Source organism: Schistosoma mansoni, chromosome 1 (genome assembly GCF_000237925.1).
Source record: "Schistosoma mansoni strain Puerto Rico chromosome 1, complete genome".
NCBI lineage: Eukaryota > Metazoa > Platyhelminthes > Trematoda > Strigeidida > Schistosomatidae > Schistosoma > Schistosoma mansoni.
In genome coordinates, this window is record NC_031495.1 from 47867359 (window position 1) to 47887342 (window position 19984).

Sequence of the window (19984 nt, forward strand, 5' to 3'; positions counted from 1 at the left end):
ATTAAGGCTATATCGAGGCAATACGCACAGTATGCACATATGCCAATTAGCGACTGACCAGCTGCAGTCCTAAACATCAGTGGGAAGATTCAAACAAACAATATCAGGTGAATTTAAACTTTATCCCATTGCATAAGCAAGTGGCTATTAGGACTCAGTAGCTGAGTGGATAACGCGATGGTTAGTCCCACAGTGAACATCAACTCTGAGATGCATGTACACCTAGCTGACGAGTCCTAAATGGGACGAAACGCGCGTCCTGGATTCCACTGCTAGCTAATATCCATCTTTGCTTATAAATGAGTCTTATTTTAAACAACTTTAAAACACTTCATACTGTAAGTGAAATTATTAGCAAATAATTTGGTAGAAAATTTTATATATTGAATTCAAACTAAATTCAATGACTAATATGTTTTTTCTATGCATTGGAAACAATTATCTACATGGTGATTCAATTACCCTTTTTTTCCTATATACAACTACTTTTAATTATTAAGCTGTATATCAAATTTTTAAACATTAATTATCATTTAGTTAAGTGTTAAATTTAAATACTTATTATAATTAAGTGATTATTTACTATAATCAATGAATCATCAACCATCTCTGATAACTAGATGATGAACATTTAATAAGTTTAAAGGTATATATTAAAAAAGATAAGTATATGCATTTTGGTACATGTTGCTATCTAGTAACGAACAATCGATTCTGGCACAACACTTTTGAAACTAATGCTGTTTTTCACTATTACAGGTCAATTGATTGATATTTCACAAGTGAAATTGTGAATGTGATCAAACTGATATGTAAATCTCAATCGAATAAACTTTAATAAAAATAGGACTATTAGTCAATTAAGGGACTAACTTTGTGAATGTTTTAATCTGAAATTAATGGTATTTATGTTTATTGGTTTTTAAGTAATGACCATCCTATTATGTTTATCGAGTCTTTTGGTGGTGATCGGATTCTATCAGTAAAGCTGCAACGTTACCATTGATCTAATTTACTCAGCATTATGAGTACTATGTTGTGACGTTAAATGGTTAGATTTAGTTGATATGAAAGCCTAAGGCTCGGTTTCCCTTTATTTGATACGCATCAGAAAAATATATCTGTAGTCATGATGGAAATGATTCTCCCTGAGAGATTTAAACCACATCCACCTAGCCTCACTTTCTGAAAAGTTATCACTGGGACAATCGGTTAAGGTGGAAATGCTGAAGGACGTAGAGATTTAAAGTGATTGATACAGAAATAAAATATTATTTCTCTGGCTTATATATTAGTCAATAATTAAACGAACCAAAATGAAAATAAAGGTCACAAAATGACTATTATTGACTTACGTCCGTCGTATACAGTTAGCTATTTACAATTTATTGACAAAATAAAACAAAATTTCCAATAGTTGACCTTGTTTGTTATTTTGGGTATAAAGGAAGTTAGCAATACACAATTTAGGTACCGCTTAATTTATGTATTCTAACCGTACTATACTGTAAATATTATTTATTTTAGAAAAATAACTTAGTCATCACTAATTACTGTGAATAATTGATTACAGTTTACGTCAACTAAAAGAAAATATCTTTGATTTTAAACGACTTAGTTCACTATTTGTTTTCAACTTTCCATGTATTGATCATTAAGGTACAGATTTTTTACACAAGGCTATGATGGTAATCAGTTAGCGATAGGGTATTGTAAGACACAGCTTTGTTATTTTGTCAATACACAGAAATGGATAGTGATTATCTTGATTTTGTAATTTATTTTGAAAGAAATGTTCAGATACCTAGAGGAGGAAATATTTTGTAAAACTAACTTGACATAATTGTTCGTATCCCAACTGCCAGATAAAAGCTCATATTATAATAATGGTTTTATTATTCTCTATTAATGGGAAATTGATGTATCGTTCAATTTTTCTTAAGGAAACTGTATATTTTTTACGAATCGGTCAATCTGTTGAATGTTGAATGGAGATGATCGCAATATCACTGAGCTTCAAATTTAAGATTAGATGGTTAATGCTTAAAATCGTTATCATTATAAGAAAAAAACATGATCAATTCAAAAATTCCCAGTGTGAGACAGTGATTATCACTGATTCAACAGTGTTAAGAGTAAAACAAACATTGTTAGTGATACTAAATACCATTCGCAGTGTTTCACAGAACGACTATATTTGAAAACTCAAGTTGTCAAGTGTCAACTCAGCGATTTAAGAATTTTATACTTACAGAAAACCCAAAATATCTGTGGTTCAACTTTCTGTACAGTATGGGTGTAAATGTCTGATTATTGATAAAACCTGATGAGACAATTGTTCATTACTTCGTAGTTTCCACTGATTGTCCATCTGATATCAGCCCACAATGACAACTAACTTCTAAATGTTTTGTCAATAACTTTGTAATTTAATTTTCAAGTATTAGTTTATTCTAATGTTTAGTCTCATAATTTCATCGTTCATTCCTTTTAGTTAATTTAATAACCTCGTTAAACTAACGTAGTTCATAGATACATTTATAACTTGGAACTATTCTGCTGAAGATATTTCTAAATATGAAAGTTATTAGTGAGTTTCTAATATCACTATTTCTCTGGAAATTCCATTTGAAATATTTAAATGAATCGGGCACCTTGTAAATCGGGTGCGCACTGCTGAAGAGTCCCATAATAGGACGAAACGGCCGTCCAATGCTTCTAGGTTTTCCATGGTGGTCTAGCTTCAATTCGCTCATGATTTCAACTATGAAAATACATTTTCCTAATTATTACATATATTGGATCAGGTTATTTAGAATAAAGTGATTTTAACTAAGTATGAAGGAATGTTTTTCATAATTATCTTTGTTTCTTCTTTTATATTAACATGAATGTATGTTTGGTGTTCATCATATTGAAGCTAGTTATTAACAGATTACCATTAAATTTAGAGCATACAAAAACTTTCAGGAAATGAACCTTACTCAATATTCGTTTAAAGTAGATAAATGAAAACATGCTGAGCAGAAATGATATTGATGTTTCAATTTACAACTAGACATTGATTCATAAATAAATGGTTATATATTTACTGATGGGTAACGGCAATTCTTTTTTGACTTATATTTTTTACTCTCTTTTTTGCTATACACTATGTCCAGTAATCATTACTTGATATAGATTTTTCTATTAGAAGAATGTAGGTTTCAATAATGTCACCTAATGACACTTCATGAATGATTAATCGAATGTGAATGAAATGTTATGTTAGCGGTATCTCAGTACTGTTGCCATAACTTGGTGCATTTTGTTATTCAAAAAAATTGCTATCCATCAAAATTGTATGTACGACAATTTAGGGGAGAAGTGTACTTTGCTTCAATAGATAAGTAAATTTAGTTTAAGAAGGTGAACGAAAAAAAGCTTATATTTCAGAGGCACAAAAAGGAATGTCAGTCAAAGTTCACTTACATAAAACTTTCAAACAATAGCATTATTCAGACATATCTTGGTCAATATTTTATCAAATTAAAATTTCAGGCAAAGGTAGTAATTCTTTCCAAGAATACCATTTTTATATTTTTGTCAATTCAATAACTGAAGTAGTTGTTTTTATGAGGAGTGTTTCCGAGTAAATCAGTTTCTTTGCAACGTACTACGCACTACTAAGTTTTCGTTTTCGATAATGTTGAATGAACCAAATTCCTATGTCTGTTTGAAGATATGCAACTATTTAAGTCAATAAGTATATTGTTTTTGTCTACATTTCGTAGATATATTTTTTAAGAATCTATAATCACATTCACTAAGATGTCTGTACATGAGACAGATAACAGAATATATTAGTTACCGTAAATGTAACAACTGGATTGTAAATAGTAACCGAATATTGAACATAATGTGATTCGATAATGAAATTATTCAATGACGAATGCATCAACTATACGTCTTCCATAGAATTCAAAGCATCTATTCACTGAACTAAGCTGATAATTCACGATTTCAAGAGTGAAACAGTCTGTCTAGTGATGTAATTTTATCCTTTTTGCGTATCTATCTATCTATCTGTCTATATCTATATCTATATATATAATGACGATAACATTTGAAGTTATTAGCGGAGCGCAATAGATATTTTTATCGATTAACATTACCCAATTTAACTCTATCAATTCTAATTAATTTATATTCATTCTATAAAACTTTTTCTCTTATCGATTCTTTCATCCATAAACAAGAATCATTTCTATCAATTTTGTTAATTCATATTTTATCGGAAAGAAAACAAAATGCAATGAAGAAAAGAAACTAATAAATTTTGACCAAAGGATTATATTTGGTATAACGAGTACACTGAGTACAAAACATACTAATTTAAAATTGTTTTCCAACCCACTGCACTGTTCTTCTACAATTGAAGAACATATGGAACTCCAAACAACTGTCAACTAACTTCAAAGTGAGAATCTTCAATATGAACGTCAAGACAGTCCTACTGTACGGAGTTGAAACGTGGAGAACTACTAAATCCATCGTCAAGAATTTACAAGTATTTATAAACAGTTGTTTACGCAAAATACTCAACATCCATTGGCCGGATACTATCAGCAACAGCGTTTTATGGGAGAGGACAAACCAGCTTCCAGCTGAAGAGAAAATTAGGAAGAGACGTTGGAATTGGATAGGACATACATTAAGGAAATCACCAATGTGCATTACAAGGCAATCCCTAGCTTGGAATCCGGAAGGGAAGCGGAAAAGAGGAAGGCCAAAGAACACATTACGTCGGGAAATAGAAGCAGATATGAAAAGGATGAATAGCAACTGGAACGAACTGGAAAGGATTGACCAGGACAGGGTTGGATGGAGAATGCTGGCGTGCGGCCTATGCTCCTCGACGAGTTGTAACAGGTGTAAGTAAGTAAGTTTCGAGATGGAAACAAAACCATAGCTTATGAATCTTGTGATATAAGTTTCATATATATAAATTCTATACGATATCCACTATTGCTCTCAAATTACAGTTAATAAAGTTAAATATTTTCGGATCTCACAACTAAGCTGACAAAGAAACTAGATGATACCGATCCATATCCCTTAGATATCGCCGAATCATAAAAAACTGAATATGAAACATGCTGGTGATTGCGAACTTAAACGATACCTAGGCATCGATCATCTGAACAACTCTGCCAAAAATGTAATATTCAAAGATAGTCTATTTGATACTGAACGCCATGGAACAGTGGCCATATTTCAGTACTAAGAAGTGGGCAAACATCATATTGGTCACTTCTTAGTATCCAATCATGGTATTCAATAGATTGATTAGCCCGAAAAATAACATTCTACATAATGTTATAACCTTTCCTTATAATTTATAATTGCAAACAAATGAATTGTGGTAGGATTATTTTTAAAATGTAAATACTTTTCATTTAAGTTCCTTGTTTAAAAAATGAATGTCAATAAGTATGTAATTTAGACTGATTTTAACCATATCTGAAGAAGGAGTATTTAGTTAAAACATACAAATATCAAACAAACAAAACTGCATAAGTAAATAACTGAAAATTTATTATTTTTAGAAAGAAAAAGAAGACCCAACTACTTAATGAGAGTTTTTGTTGTCTACAAGTCTTAGTTATCTAAATGTAGTTGAAACAAATTATTGATAATTCTGTTTTGATAAGAGACAATATTCTGTCATGTTATTCATTACCATAAATAACAGATAGATGAGCAACATCAATAATAAACTAGACTTATTGTGTAGGTTACTTGGTAACATAGTTTTACAAAAACCCAATCGATTCATTTAGTAACTCTGTAAAGTAAGTGAAAAAATTCTTCTTTGAATCCAAATAATCTGAATCACCTATAACAATAAACACTTCAATTCAGAGATAATATACAATGTAACAGTAACCTTGAAGAAATTATTTTGGATTTTGGGTTAAAGTTTTCTTTTCCAAGCTCCCCCATCTGAGATCCTTCAATCCAATTTTCAGTATCTATATTTTATATGTTTTGTTTAACCACAATTATATGTGTAAAGATTATGTATTTAATAATATAATTCCAGCCATACTGTATTTGAATTAAAAAATGACCTAGTAAATCATTTAGTTATAATTCTTTTTAATAATTAAAAACTATTTGAAAAGTAGATTTCATTCTAATCGAAATGTGATGCTTCTCATGAAATGATATAAACCAGAAAATTATTGATTATCGATTAATAGTGAATAGATGGTTCATCCTAGTTTACTGTTATTTAGCAGTATGTAATTATGGCCGTTCAAACGATCCTTTCGACATTAATTAATGGGTATTCACAATAATTAATAAATAATCTCATGCTTACGAATTCTGACTTGGTTTCTAGTGAGCTTTGTAAACAGTGGAAAACCAAATTATGTTAGCAAAACAAATGAGAATTATGTTAATTAACATATTTGTCTTTACTTACTTACTTACGTCTGTTACTCCCAATGGAGCATAGGCCGCCTGTAGCAACTCCACCTGTAGCTCCTCCGGGGGCTACTGCAGGTCCCAAGCCCAGATAAAGGAGGAGAGTTGGGCATGGGCTTATCGACCTCATCCCGTTGAAAACTAACTCGCTAAAAAACGCTAACCAGAAAAATATTTGCCTTTATTGAGTTTAATAGCATTATTCAATATGTATAAAAAAAGTGAAAAAAATGATTGAAAATTAAACACTATTACATCTTCACCTTAGTTAATTTTTGTTCAGTCTATGAGTTTAGAGAGTCGTGATTAAAAAATCTTCAATGTCTCGAGGCTGCTAATTCTTCATTTGATTAACAAAATTTACTATACTTTTATTTTTGGCATGTTTTCGAAGAAGATATTCCAAGTTTTTATCTTATCAGACAAACTAATGGTTGTTTAACTATATTTGGGATTTTGTTTCCTATTTATGTGTATTAAATTCACCGCTTATGTATTATCCCTGTAAGCATATATATATATATATATATATATATATATATGGATAGATAGATAGATAAAGGTTCTAGTTATTTTTGGCTGTTCTCAGCTGGGAAGTACGACATTAAATGAAGTCATTCTCATTTTTCTAATAGTTTTTTTGAATGTTTGTTTATGTGTTATGTTCATTGTAGGTCGAAATGTTTTGATTAACTTTTCAGTATTTGTTTACGTTACTATTCAAGATTCTGTTGGTGCAACTATGTTATTTAAAATAATTTGATATGTGGATAACTCAATTTTAAGAGACATTTTTATGTGAAAATTGTTTCACTGAAGGAAGTTGGTTGTTTACTCATCTTCCGTTTATCCTTATTAGTTTACAGAAATTGTTCACCACATTTCAATGTCTTACACTATATCTAATTACTACGTAGTGCATATAGATAAGTTTGATTTTAATAGTCGGTTGTCAGCGTACTATTTTGAACATGATACAAAGTAAATATGAAACATTTGACTTCAAAGTGATATTATAGAATAAATTATTCGGTTATTATCAGAATAGCATCTGTTTTCTACAGTCTATCGAGTTTAATTATCATGTAAGAAAGACACAAATGTTTCATAAAATTTGGTTAATTATTCAACATACAATAAATTAAAGTTTAAATTACTGGTAAATAATAACAGTCAAACACTCCAATATGGCTATCAAAAGTGTAACTCCACAATGTTCAGTTCAGTTGTATTAAAGTATTACTGGCTTGCACTGTCAGAATGTTTATCAGTTAGTTTTCCATAAATGCTATCGCTAACATCATTTAATTCATAGGATTCACATTTTTATTTAATAGGAAACTCTAACATCTTAATGAACAACTAAATAACACATGAAATCTTTCATTTTTATATTTCATATACCCTGACCCCAATTTATTGTGTTAAAATCACAGATGCGATGAAATCCTATCTATTATTTGAAGATACTATTTATTTTTAGGGGAGTTTTCATCAAAGAGTGATTTCAGCCAAATAATGGGCATTATGGGCATTATAAACACTATGTTTCATTTACTTAGCCTAATATGAAACCTATAACTTTCCAATCTATCTGATTAGCTTATAAGACCATCGAGTTTGATAAATCATTACTGCAATAATTGTCTAATTCAAGTCAATCCTCGACGTGACACATTTCTAATTTGTAAATAAATTAATATATTTGTAATATCCCGATGAGTTGAAAAATTAGATTTTCTGACGTTTCGTGGCTCAGTGTAAGCCACTTCTTCGGAGAATAATTACAATTTCACACCATTACATTACAAATTAAACTCTATCCTTTGTCATTATAAAGGTCACACATTTTTCATCATTAACAATGCATACATACACAAAAAATTACATACATGTCGCTTATGAAATACTTTGACCGAAATGAAATGACATGACATTGATTTACTCAAAACTGTTTTTGATTGATCACCCAATATTCGTGTTGTTCCGTTGTACTATTTAAACTTGGATTATTGTGAATTTTGTTATTTATTCTCTGAAGAAGTGGCTTACATTGAGTCACGAAACGTCAGAAAATCCAATTTTTCTACTCATTGGGATATTACAAATATATTAATTTATTTATAACAATCTACCCAATGCTCAATTTATTCAAAATTATCAAATCAAAACTTGATAATGATTTCTAATTTGACTTGTCTATGAAAAACTTCACATATTGTGGTGCATACTATTTATACGGATAGCAATAAGTAATATGTAGCAGCAATTAAAAGTGACATACCTGACAGCAGAATATTGAAAAGATTAAATAGAAGACAATATGCAAAGAAAAAGAAAACAATTGTAATAACAACATAATTAAAGAAATCATGAAACATGTAAAAGAGAACTGAAAGAAAACGTGAAAATATTGTATTTAATGTTTAGTTTTCATATTTTATGACAGCACTCTATAATTTTTCACCAAGCTACCAAACTACTATTCAACTATATAACTAATCACTGAATGGAAAGTAATTCATCAACAAAACTTAATGTGCAGAGAAGGCCATTATCAAAGAAAGAACGAAGTCCATGCTTCATTCAAAACCTAAAAGACATGAAATCGATTGTGTTACATCCCACTGTGTTTACCAATCTAAATGTGTGTGTGGTCACACAAAAATAGGGGGGAGCAATCGTGATTTGAAAATTAGGGTGTGTGAATATGTACCAAATTGGCTGCAGAAACAAATAGAATCAAATGACTCAATAACAGTAGAGGATAAATATCCATCATCCTCTATTGCCAAATATATAATCGAAACAGGTCATAAGATTGATCTTAACTCGGTTTTTGTGGTGTTGTATAAAAGTGTAAAAGGGTATATATAAGGTTTATTAAAGCCTCAGCCATACGAAAATTCAAACCCCCTTTGTGTATTGAAAAACAGTTTGTTCTCACCTTAAACCTACCCTGGTAATATTAGCTTATTATCTAGAGTGATTAGGTTTCAAATTGTTTCCACATTATTATTATTATTATTATCCTTGTCTCCTCTTACCTCCCACTTCCAATCTAGTTGACCTTTTATTTTATATATAAATGTTCTTAACAAGTACATTATCTGTGATCAGATTGTTTGAAATGTATTGCGCTGATATATATCACATAGTTCTGATGATCTTCGTCTTCTTATTATACTATCGAAATTTAAATTTTAAAAATCATGCAAAGAAAGAAAGAGCGAGAGAACGAGAGAAAGGGACATAAAAAGAGAGTAAAATTTAAAAAAAATTTATTTTTGGATTTAATTTTTAAACCGAACAAGAAAAATTCACATTTCATTTAAACACAATTGATATTTTATCTATTTATATCAAAAATATTGATTCATATTTGTCTGAAATATTGTTAACTCGTTTGGTTGTTTGTTTTTTTCTGAAAAAAATTTTTTTTCATTTTGAATATTGAACATATGTTTCCCTTTACATGTTGATAAATATTTTTCTCAATTAAATACTTATTATTTTGTAACTAAGTTAAAAATTTACAAAAAAAAATCAATATAAAATAGAATTCTAGAAAAAAACATTCTTTTTTATGAACTCAATTAAATATGAAGTTAATTCGTATTATTAGTATCAGAAGGGGTTTTGTGGAGAATTAAGTATTTTCATAGTTTTAAGCATGGATCAATTTAAGCTAGACCACCATGGAAAACCTGGAAGCACTGGATGGCCAACTCGTCCTATTGTGGGACTCCTCAGAAGTGCGCATTCACGATCCCACCTCACGAGATTCGAACCCATGACCTACCAGTCTCACGCCAGAGCACTTAACCGATAGACCACTGAGCCGTCATCCCATAGTGTTAATGTCTAACTTCAACCAATCCATGAAGTTGAGCGACCGTTCACCAATTGTCTTCAGTGAGTCCATATCTCCCAACTCGCCTCGAATCTCGCGAAGTGAGATCGTGGATGCGCACTGCTGAGGAGTTCCACAATGGGATGAAACGGCCGTCCAGTGCTTCCGGGTTTTCCATGGTGGTCTAGCTTCAATTGATCCATGCTTAAAACTATGAAATTATTGTTATCATTTGGGTTATTCTTTGTTCACATTTCCTCACGGAATTAGTACTTTAACAAAAAAAATTTCATTTATATATACGATTGTATAGCTTGATAATAAATTCGTTGAAAATAGATCCTTTTGGCTGGATTTGGTGTTTTTTCATGTTTAAGTAGGAATTATCTGTTCGTTCGTAATAGTTTGTATTATCTTGATATGAATATTTCAGACTAGATTTTGATCAATCTTAGTTGAGATATATGTATCATGTGAGAATAGTGTAGCCTCGATATAACAATTATGAGAAAAGGTTTTATAGAATAGATGAAAGATTACCAGGAGTAAGGCCTAAAATGAGTATGTCATATTACTTTGAATTCGATATTCGAAAGTTCATGCATTCTAGATTTTACTTTTTACACCTAACCTCGAACCGGTGCATTTAATTTTAAACGTTTACTTCGTTATCTACTAATTTGATGGACCTAGATAGCTACCAAATTTTTTAACGTGAGTAACTTTTAATCCAACTTGTAATTATTTAAATAATAGTATTGGAATTGTTTTTGATGGTATCTTGATCAGTCTTAGTTGTTTAATAAATGTTAGAACATATAAATGTCAGTCAGTATAACGACATTAATTGTTCTGCAATTAGAACAAGCTAATGTATCGTAAAATAACTAAGTACTCGTGAATTAGCTTCTCTTAATGACTAAATATCTGGAAAAATCTTATTTTTCAAGACAATATAGTAGTGCTGAGGAGTCCCACAATAGGATGAAACGGCCGTCCAGTGCTACCAGGTTTTCCATGGTGGTCTAGCTTCAAATGACTCATAATTTCAAGTATATATAACAATATAGTATTTGTTTATAAAGTGACTGAATAGATAATATTTACATGTTAAATTTAATTATACACAAATGTATAAACTATATGGCTATGTCTTTGCTAAAATTCAATAACTATTCCGAACAAAGTCATCTTCCCTAACCTCACAATAAATATATGTAGTAGTAATGTTCTGTGCATAATTTATCATTTTAACTTAGAGAAACAAAGTAATTTACTGCTGTTCAACCATAATTTTATTTGGAGGATTGTTAGCAACTGATGGAAGCAACATCCGAGTAATGTTTAAAGACTAATATAATATCATCACAGGAAATAGAAAGTCCAATGATGTGTCTATGAGCGTCTATCAACCTTCACGGACAAAACCTGTAAAGCACATGAATAGATCCTCATTAAACTGAAATTTTATTATGGCTTAGTTAATAGTAGATCGGACGAAGTATAGAGGCTAACAAAAAAAGGCAAGATATCAGTAAATCAGTTCATTGATTATAATCCTAAGCAGTGTTGACATTTTGTTTAATTATTGATTAGGTGAAAATGTGCAAAGTTGAGATATAAGACATAATTTCTGAGTAATCTAAAGCAATGAATTAGATGAACTCAATTTTAAAAGAACATTACAGTTTCGATTAAGTTTTTTAGCAGAGATTTTCACATTATTACGAAAAATTTCTCCATTCCATAGAATTTATCAGTTATCGAAAACAATTACCACAATAGAATAAACTGTATCCATTTATTTATTTATTTGTTTTATTTAACAGAGCTGGTCAGAAACTTACAATTACAAATAATTCAAAACGTAAACGTAAAATTCTGCCTAATGATATCACTGATATAAATCATTTATCTGGACATAATACATCAACATTATATCGTTACAATCAACAATCAAAATGTTTGACAGGATTTTCCGAAGTTATCCATCATCATCCACCCCCAATGCCTCCAACACTTTTAAAATGGAGTCGAAATGGTACTAACAATTCTGCATTAAATATCAAAACTAGTAAAGTAAGTAAATGCTATATCATAATTCATAATATATTTCAAATCTAATTTTTAAGGTTACAAGTTGATTCATTCAATATAGTTGAAATCATGCGTCAATTGATGTTAGACCACTATGGAAAACCTGGAAGAAATGGACGGCCGATTCATTCTATTGTGAGTTTAGAACCCAGTGATTAGCTAGTGACTGGATCCATGAGGTATTTCCTCGAGTTTTAGCGACAAACAGTGACCAATTGAGTTCAACCTGGTCTGTTGGGAGATATCAACTCACTGAAGACACTGGTGAATGGTTGCTCAATTTCGTGGATTGGTTGAAGTGAGACATTAACACTGTTGGATGCCGACCAGCTCAGTGGTCTAGTGGTTAAGCGCTCGCGCGCGAGACTGACAGGTCCTGGGTTGGAATCTCGTGAGGCGGGATCGTAGATGCACACTTCTGAGGAGTCCTACAATAGGATGAAATGGCTGTACAGTGCTCCCAAGTTTTCCATGGTGGTTTAGCTTCACTTAACTCATGATTTCAACTATATAAAAATTACTAAAATCTCCACAAAACCCCCCTTCTTATTCATTTAGGTTGATTTCATTATAATTTTCCTAATTGATAGTAAATTAAATACTAACTTAATTATGTTATATATTTAATCAATTTATTGTATTTTACATTTTATTGAAGTGGTAATTATTCATTAAAATTAATTTTTATTCATTTAATTCAATCATCTTAAAAAGGTAACATTTCACTTATGTTAATGTGTCCCTGTATGGTTATAATGATTTATTCTTTTCAAATTGATTAATGTTAGTTTTAAAATTTTAATTGAATCATTAAATTAAATACTTAGTTAATTAGATTTTGATAAATCAAGTTTTTTTTTTATTTTCTTTTTAAAACTTACTTAGAAACAAACATCTTAAATGAATAAATACATAATGAATATTTTATTTCAAATACTCATTCAGTAATAATAAGACATTATTTTAACTAATAATTTATTGATCAGAAGGGGTTTTGTGGAGATCTCAGTATTTACAAAGCTCGAATCATGAGTCAATTGAAGCTAGCCCACCATAGAAAACATGGAAGCACTGTTTAATCGTTTAAAGATCCCCATTATATTAAAAGACTAATATTTGAACGAAGAATATTCTTTTCGATAAATTCTCTTCAGGTTCTACAATTATATATCCAAATTAATAATCCGACATAATGGCCAGGTTAAAGGCAAAGTACATTGTTTAAAGTATGTAATTTAGGATTGTCAAACCAAATAGAATAAAGTTGTTAATGTTGATATGACTCATATAGGATGTTAATGCTTGAATCTGTATATATGTTAAGCCAAAATTTAAGATCTGTGATCAGAATAAATATGGGTCAGATAGGATGAGAGATATGATATTGCAATTACAATTCGATCAAGTGGAAGACTAAATTGTGTGAAAAATTAGTAAGACTTAATAAAGAGGGATGAATGCGAAGTGAATGAATCATGTATAGCGGAGATTGATAATGATGTTTAACTAATATTAATAATAATAGTACAAAGATTTGTGAGAAAAGATAAGAGAGACAATTACATTTGACTACGAAAGATGGTAATTACATTGTCAAATTAGGTCATCCAATAGCTAAGATTACTATTGATTAATTGGCCTTGTGGTTGGCCAAAGGAGGAGCAGGGGTTGGAGATATTTCTTCTGTACTCATAGCTCCGGTTTCTTCATCCTGATGTCTACTGCCTCAACCGTTTGAAGGACTTTAAGCCTGACAAGCTTTGGCAAAACATTCCTGACCCTATAAATAATTGAAAAGGATTGGTTTATACTGGCACAATGACCAGTTTGTACTAAATGGGCCAATATCGAGTTGTTTACTTTTTTCACCAAACCTTTGCTTAGCCACTCTGGGGGGTGTTTGCGAGCACTGTTTATTGATTTAGTCTCATTCAAACATCCAGTTTACTATGGAATATAAAAATGAAAACAAGTTTTATTTTCTCAATATTGCAATAAAATGAAAGAAGCATGATACAGTTCAACGTATTGTTTATAGGAATGATTTATGGAATATGATTTATCTTAATTTCAATACATTTTTGTACAATCAATTATAAAAAGGCACTTGTTAAAAAACTGTTTCACAGAAGAGAATGAATATGTACTGCTGATACACTAGATGAGAATGTAATGAATGTTAAAACATGTTTAAATAATAACGGATACTCACTGAAATTTATTGAGGAATATGGAAATCGTGAAGATAAAAAACCCAAAGAAACATAGATTCAAAGGTGATGAAGTGACAGGATCAATCAGTATGAGACTAAAAACTGCATTGACAAGAACTTATCCTGCAACTAAACTGATTGTCTTGTCCAAAACAACGTGTTCTTTAACACTATCGAAGGTCAATAAGCATCCCTTTCATGTTACCACCAACTGTGTATACAAATTTAAAAGTATCTGCCACAGCAGTTACATTGGTAGAACAGAAAGGAAAGCCTACGTTCGATTCAAGGAACATATTCCGAAAAATCTAAGGCCAAATGGATTAAAAACATTTAGGAGATCCATTTCAAGACATCTCCTGGACACAGGAATCAAGTCAGTACACTGACGTCTTTCAATGTGATTAATAAACAATCAAACCCTAATAGAGACAAAACGTCTAATATCAGATCAATGTATCCAGAAATGGCAGTAACAAATCTTTCTTTGCCCCGGTAACATTACAACCCTTTTTGTTTACTACTCCATCTATTATTTCAAATCTTTCTAAAGTTTGATCACATCATTGTCATTTTTCTTCAATTCATAACTGACTGATTTCAATTCATATCTTTCCTTATTACCATTAATCTGTCTTCCGTTTCTTAATTACACTATCATTTAAAGTTTGTTAACTCCATTAGTTCTAGTCACTAATTCAATGTTCTGGGACTTTCTCTGCAAAATGTTATTTATCCGAAACAAAATGTTTTATAATCTTATTAACTCTGTCAGAATCTTCGTTGCATCATAATACACATATTCATCCATCTGAGCTACAAATCTTCTCCACCATCTCAAACACATAATCACCCTCGTGTTTATAAGTATATCAATATTATAATAAGGTTGATTTTAAAATATTATAGGTTGTGAGTAGATGATGATAACCTAACGAAATAAAGTGAATTCATATTATTCTGCACCAATCTTAGTACTTTCTCTCTTTAACATAATTAAGGGAATTATGTTTATGAAACATTTTATTAATATATACATATTTATTTAAAACTGTGTGAGAGGACAGATATCAGTGTTTATGAGCATCATTTGTATATTTTGATTAGTGTTAACAGGAATATGGTTGTTTCCTAGGTAAAGGTGTTCAACATGAGCTGTACTATGAAACAGCCTGAAATACTTGTAAGAATATCAATCATATCCCTTTTGCAATATAGTATGTTATACGAAAATCATGTTGTTCGATAGAGAAACTTCATGATTTAGACTGCGTTATATGTATCAAAATTTTAATATTTAGATTACCAGTCTTTTGTTGATATTTTAAACCAAAAACATTTGTCCTAATATAAAACTGAATTCTTAGTGTTCGACTTTTAAACAAGTCATTTATTATTAGTTAGTGGATCTTTGTGTAAGAGACAATATACCTAGCATTACTAGGACTGTCATTTTTACAAGACATATAAATGTTTTAGAAGCAAACTGTGTCAATAACTCTGTTCCTTGAAAGTTCATGAACCTACTATTTCAAACCTTAACTACGTCAGTTAAGGTTTTTATTGATTGCAAACAAATAATTCATGGATTTATGACAAATAATGAGTGCCCTAAGATTATCTTATATATATCATGGGTACTGATTTGATGATAAACTGCACTTTGTAGGTGAGTGACATAGTCTTAGTATCAGATTAAATTTTCCGTATTATGTAATGATCACGTCCAACCATATCCTCCTATAATTTTTGCAATGAAATGAAACAAGATAAGTAAACCTGTGGTTATATTTTCAATGTCGGGTATAATAATCAACTTGTGCGACTGGATCTCTCAGCTATCTTTGAATTCTTGTTAATGAAAGTTTCAGGTCATGTGGATTTACTTACTTTGTGTTAGAAGATACCCACCCTGTAATTAAGCTTCTGTCCATAAACTATTCCACAAATTTTAAACATATCTCAGAATCAAAATATGTTTTTTCTCTGCTCGTTCTTCTTTTACAGCATTCAGTTTAAACAGTGCTTTTGATTGAAATCTTATTGATAGACGGAATATTGAATTGTCTCCATATTATAACGGTGTCCTCTAGTCACTTTGTTGAAAAGGCCTATTCATAAATCCGTTGTTGGATAAAAAAGAGTTTCAAGAACACATTTTAACGTTGTTTTTTTTTGGTTTTAATATTCACACACCGTGTTTACATCTTCAAGGGTTCTTAACTTAATAGTTTACAAAATCTTATTCTAGTATATTCAAGATCTAAGATGAATATATTTATCTGTTGTTGTGTACCATTACATTGATCGAGCGAGGTTCATCCATCGATAATCTAACGAACAAAGATCTGTAATAAGGATGAAGGTTAATGAGAAGTTTTTCAATATAGTATAAAATTAGCATTAGTAACTAAGTAGTTCGTGAGCATAAATTTATACTCATAGGAAAATACGACAATTTTTAATTACTAAAAATCAATAATGTTTAACCGCTGAAATTTATAGGTAGTTTAAAACTCGGTAATATTTAGGGGTTGATTGACCATTATTTTACTTAATATAGATGAGGAAATATATTTATTTAGGGATAATAATAGACACCCTCAACGTCTTATATATCATGTAATTATTGCATGGTTTATAATTATCAAGGAATTCATAGGAAGGCAGATGATAATTTTTTTCTGCCAAAAACACCCAAGGATGCCATCGATTTTATTAAATTGATAAAAATTAGTTAGTTTTTCAATAATCGATAAATATTTTTCTTATCCTCACTTTTGACTCGGAAAACCCTTTTTATAGATGCCATTCCTTATGCGACAGTATGGGAATTACTTTTCTGGTGTATACATGAAGCGAATATTTCCGACATGCAGTTTAGTCATTTGTTTTATTTTCAGAATAAGTCTGCTTAAGTCAACCGCCTGATACCTTGAAGTAAACCAAGTCATTGGTTAAATAGGTTGTGACTTGGTTTTAAGCGAATGAAAATATAACAAGGAAAATTCATAACAAGATGAACTACGATCGAAAATATTGATGCTAAAATTGTTGATCATAAATTTTTACTGAGCAACTAGTTAGACGTATGACTGGTTAAAGCATTGCCCTTTGATAGAGTGTAGGGCAGCCCTATACTGTATTCAATACATGAATACTTTTTTATTAACTTAGTCGTATGATTGACTACATGAGAATGTAACTACCTTCATTGACCTCATGTTATTAAACACCTAAAACTATATTGTAGCTTATTTAAGGTCAATTACTATCCTTTCACGTAAACTATTTCACATTCGAGACTGTCATACGGAGCATTATTAAGGCGGTAATTATTTGATTCATTGTACGGTTTATTGAATCACTTGCTTAGAAGCAAACAAATTAAAATTCACTTCTTCACATAATGATACAATACTTGTTGTCAAAATTATTTTTCTTTTGTAAGTATAAGCATAAGTGTCTATGTTGCTGGTATAGTTAGATAAGAAACTCTATCATAAGATCAATTCAGGATAACAGTTTTTATTTTATCCCTGTATCAATCATACTCAATATGTCATTTCAATTTCTTTTTTTTATAACGAATTAGCAATTTCATTCAATTTGGAGCTTTAGTAGTCTCAACTGATAGATTAGTTTATCAGTTGTCGTAGTAATTATCTCCAGCCAGTTATCTAACATCTAATAGGATTCTAATATGGTAACCAAATATTAGAACAAGATGATTTATAGTCAAATTTCTAAGATGAATTGATTAGTAATTTCTGTTATAAGCAGCGAAACTAATCCATGGTGTTACTATAACCTTAATATTATGCTTTGTTAGAAATAATCCATAAAAGATTTTATATTTCAATTGTGGTAATGGCTAACAAAATATTTAAACATAATTTTGGATAAAAAGCTCTATCAGACAATATTGTAAACTTCAATAGCATACAAAAAGCTTTAGCCTTCAATGTTTAAGGATGCAAAAAATCAATAACCCTACTCATTTACATATCCGACTGTCTCTTGATTAATCTATAGATACACTTTGACCAAATAATTTTAGCAAGTTCGTAGATCAGGTGACTAACTACTGTATAATTTAGTTTACTAATCAAGAATAATTATAATTAAAAAGAATTAAGATGTTTCAACGAAGAAAATCTTCTTTTCGACGATATCACTTTCTGAAACTGTACAGTCTTATTTATAGGTAATTTTTATATGTTGTAGTTGAACTCCAATATTCATATATGTTTAATTTATGGACGAGGAGAATAAATGAGAGAGGAAACGAGATTAAATTAGCTAGCATAACCTTACAAAGACATATCGTAGATACGGTTCATTGAATAGATCTTCGTATAGCATTTTATATGATAAATAGACAGAAAAAAGACAGGAATTTACGTTTTGTAGAAGCGGTAGGTATTGGTCATCTCAACCTTAATGTTTATATATAAACATAGTTATTAGTCAACCTGGTGTTAGTATCGTGATCAATTTCCTGTTACTTTTCTTCATTTTTTTGTTTGAGAAAATACTTAAAAAATCGAATTACTCTATCTACTTTTATGTGATCACAATAACGGTCTCACTATTCATCTTAGTGGATTTCATCATTCATTTATGGTTCTTATGATTAGTTTTATTTTGTTAACATTGTTCAGTAAGATGTCTGATCCTCTATCGCTTTATCCATCCGATAAATTATTTTTTTAATCAAACTAGCCTCAACTACTATTATTGTTTCTGTCAACACTAATATGATTATTATCAGTTTCATTATGTTCACTGAGTTCGCTCACGTCACTATTCCTTCTTGCTTATTCTGTTGGTCCATGAATTAAACTTGTATGAATATTGGGAATTAATCACAGTAATTATTTACTAGTTTATTATATGAATTTAAGTTTCTAAACATGTTTATTTGTTTATATTAATTGATACTTGATTTGAAAGTATGATTTGACTAATATTCTGAATGTGACGCAGATAACAACTGTTCCCCTACCGATATTAAATTGAATGTTCTTTTTACACAGAAAACTGCTTTTTTTATATTTTATTGTTAATAGGTCAAAATTATATTACAATTACGATCTGATCATGAAATCGACAAAGGATCACAACAAAAACTTTCATATTTAACAGTAGAAAAACGAAAAAATCAAGTTTGTTTAAATGATCCGAATATCAATGGAAATGAATCAAGTACGAATCTAAAATGTACAAATTCACATGGTTCAAAATTGTTTGCAATGGATGGAATTTTTACAGAAGAAGATTCAATGGTAATATTAGATTTTATGGGATAGCTAGATAATGCGGTTGAATATCATAAATTATTTTT

The 19984-nt window shown here is 30.2% G+C and overlaps 1 protein-coding gene across 1 annotated transcript in view; it reads left to right on the forward strand.

Moving 5' to 3' along the window:
- Smp_169360 (putative kinesin) overlaps nt 1-19984 on the forward strand; it is a gene marked incomplete at both ends in the record, with an annotated part of 71929 nt that overhangs the window by 4739 nt on the left and 47206 nt on the right. Inside the window, 2 exons of the mRNA XM_018794649.1 lie at nt 12157-12406; nt 19710-19925. Coding sequence (XP_018649040.1) covers nt 12157-12406; nt 19710-19925 — 466 coding nt within the window. The remainder of the gene's footprint in view (nt 1-12156; nt 12407-19709; nt 19926-19984) is intronic.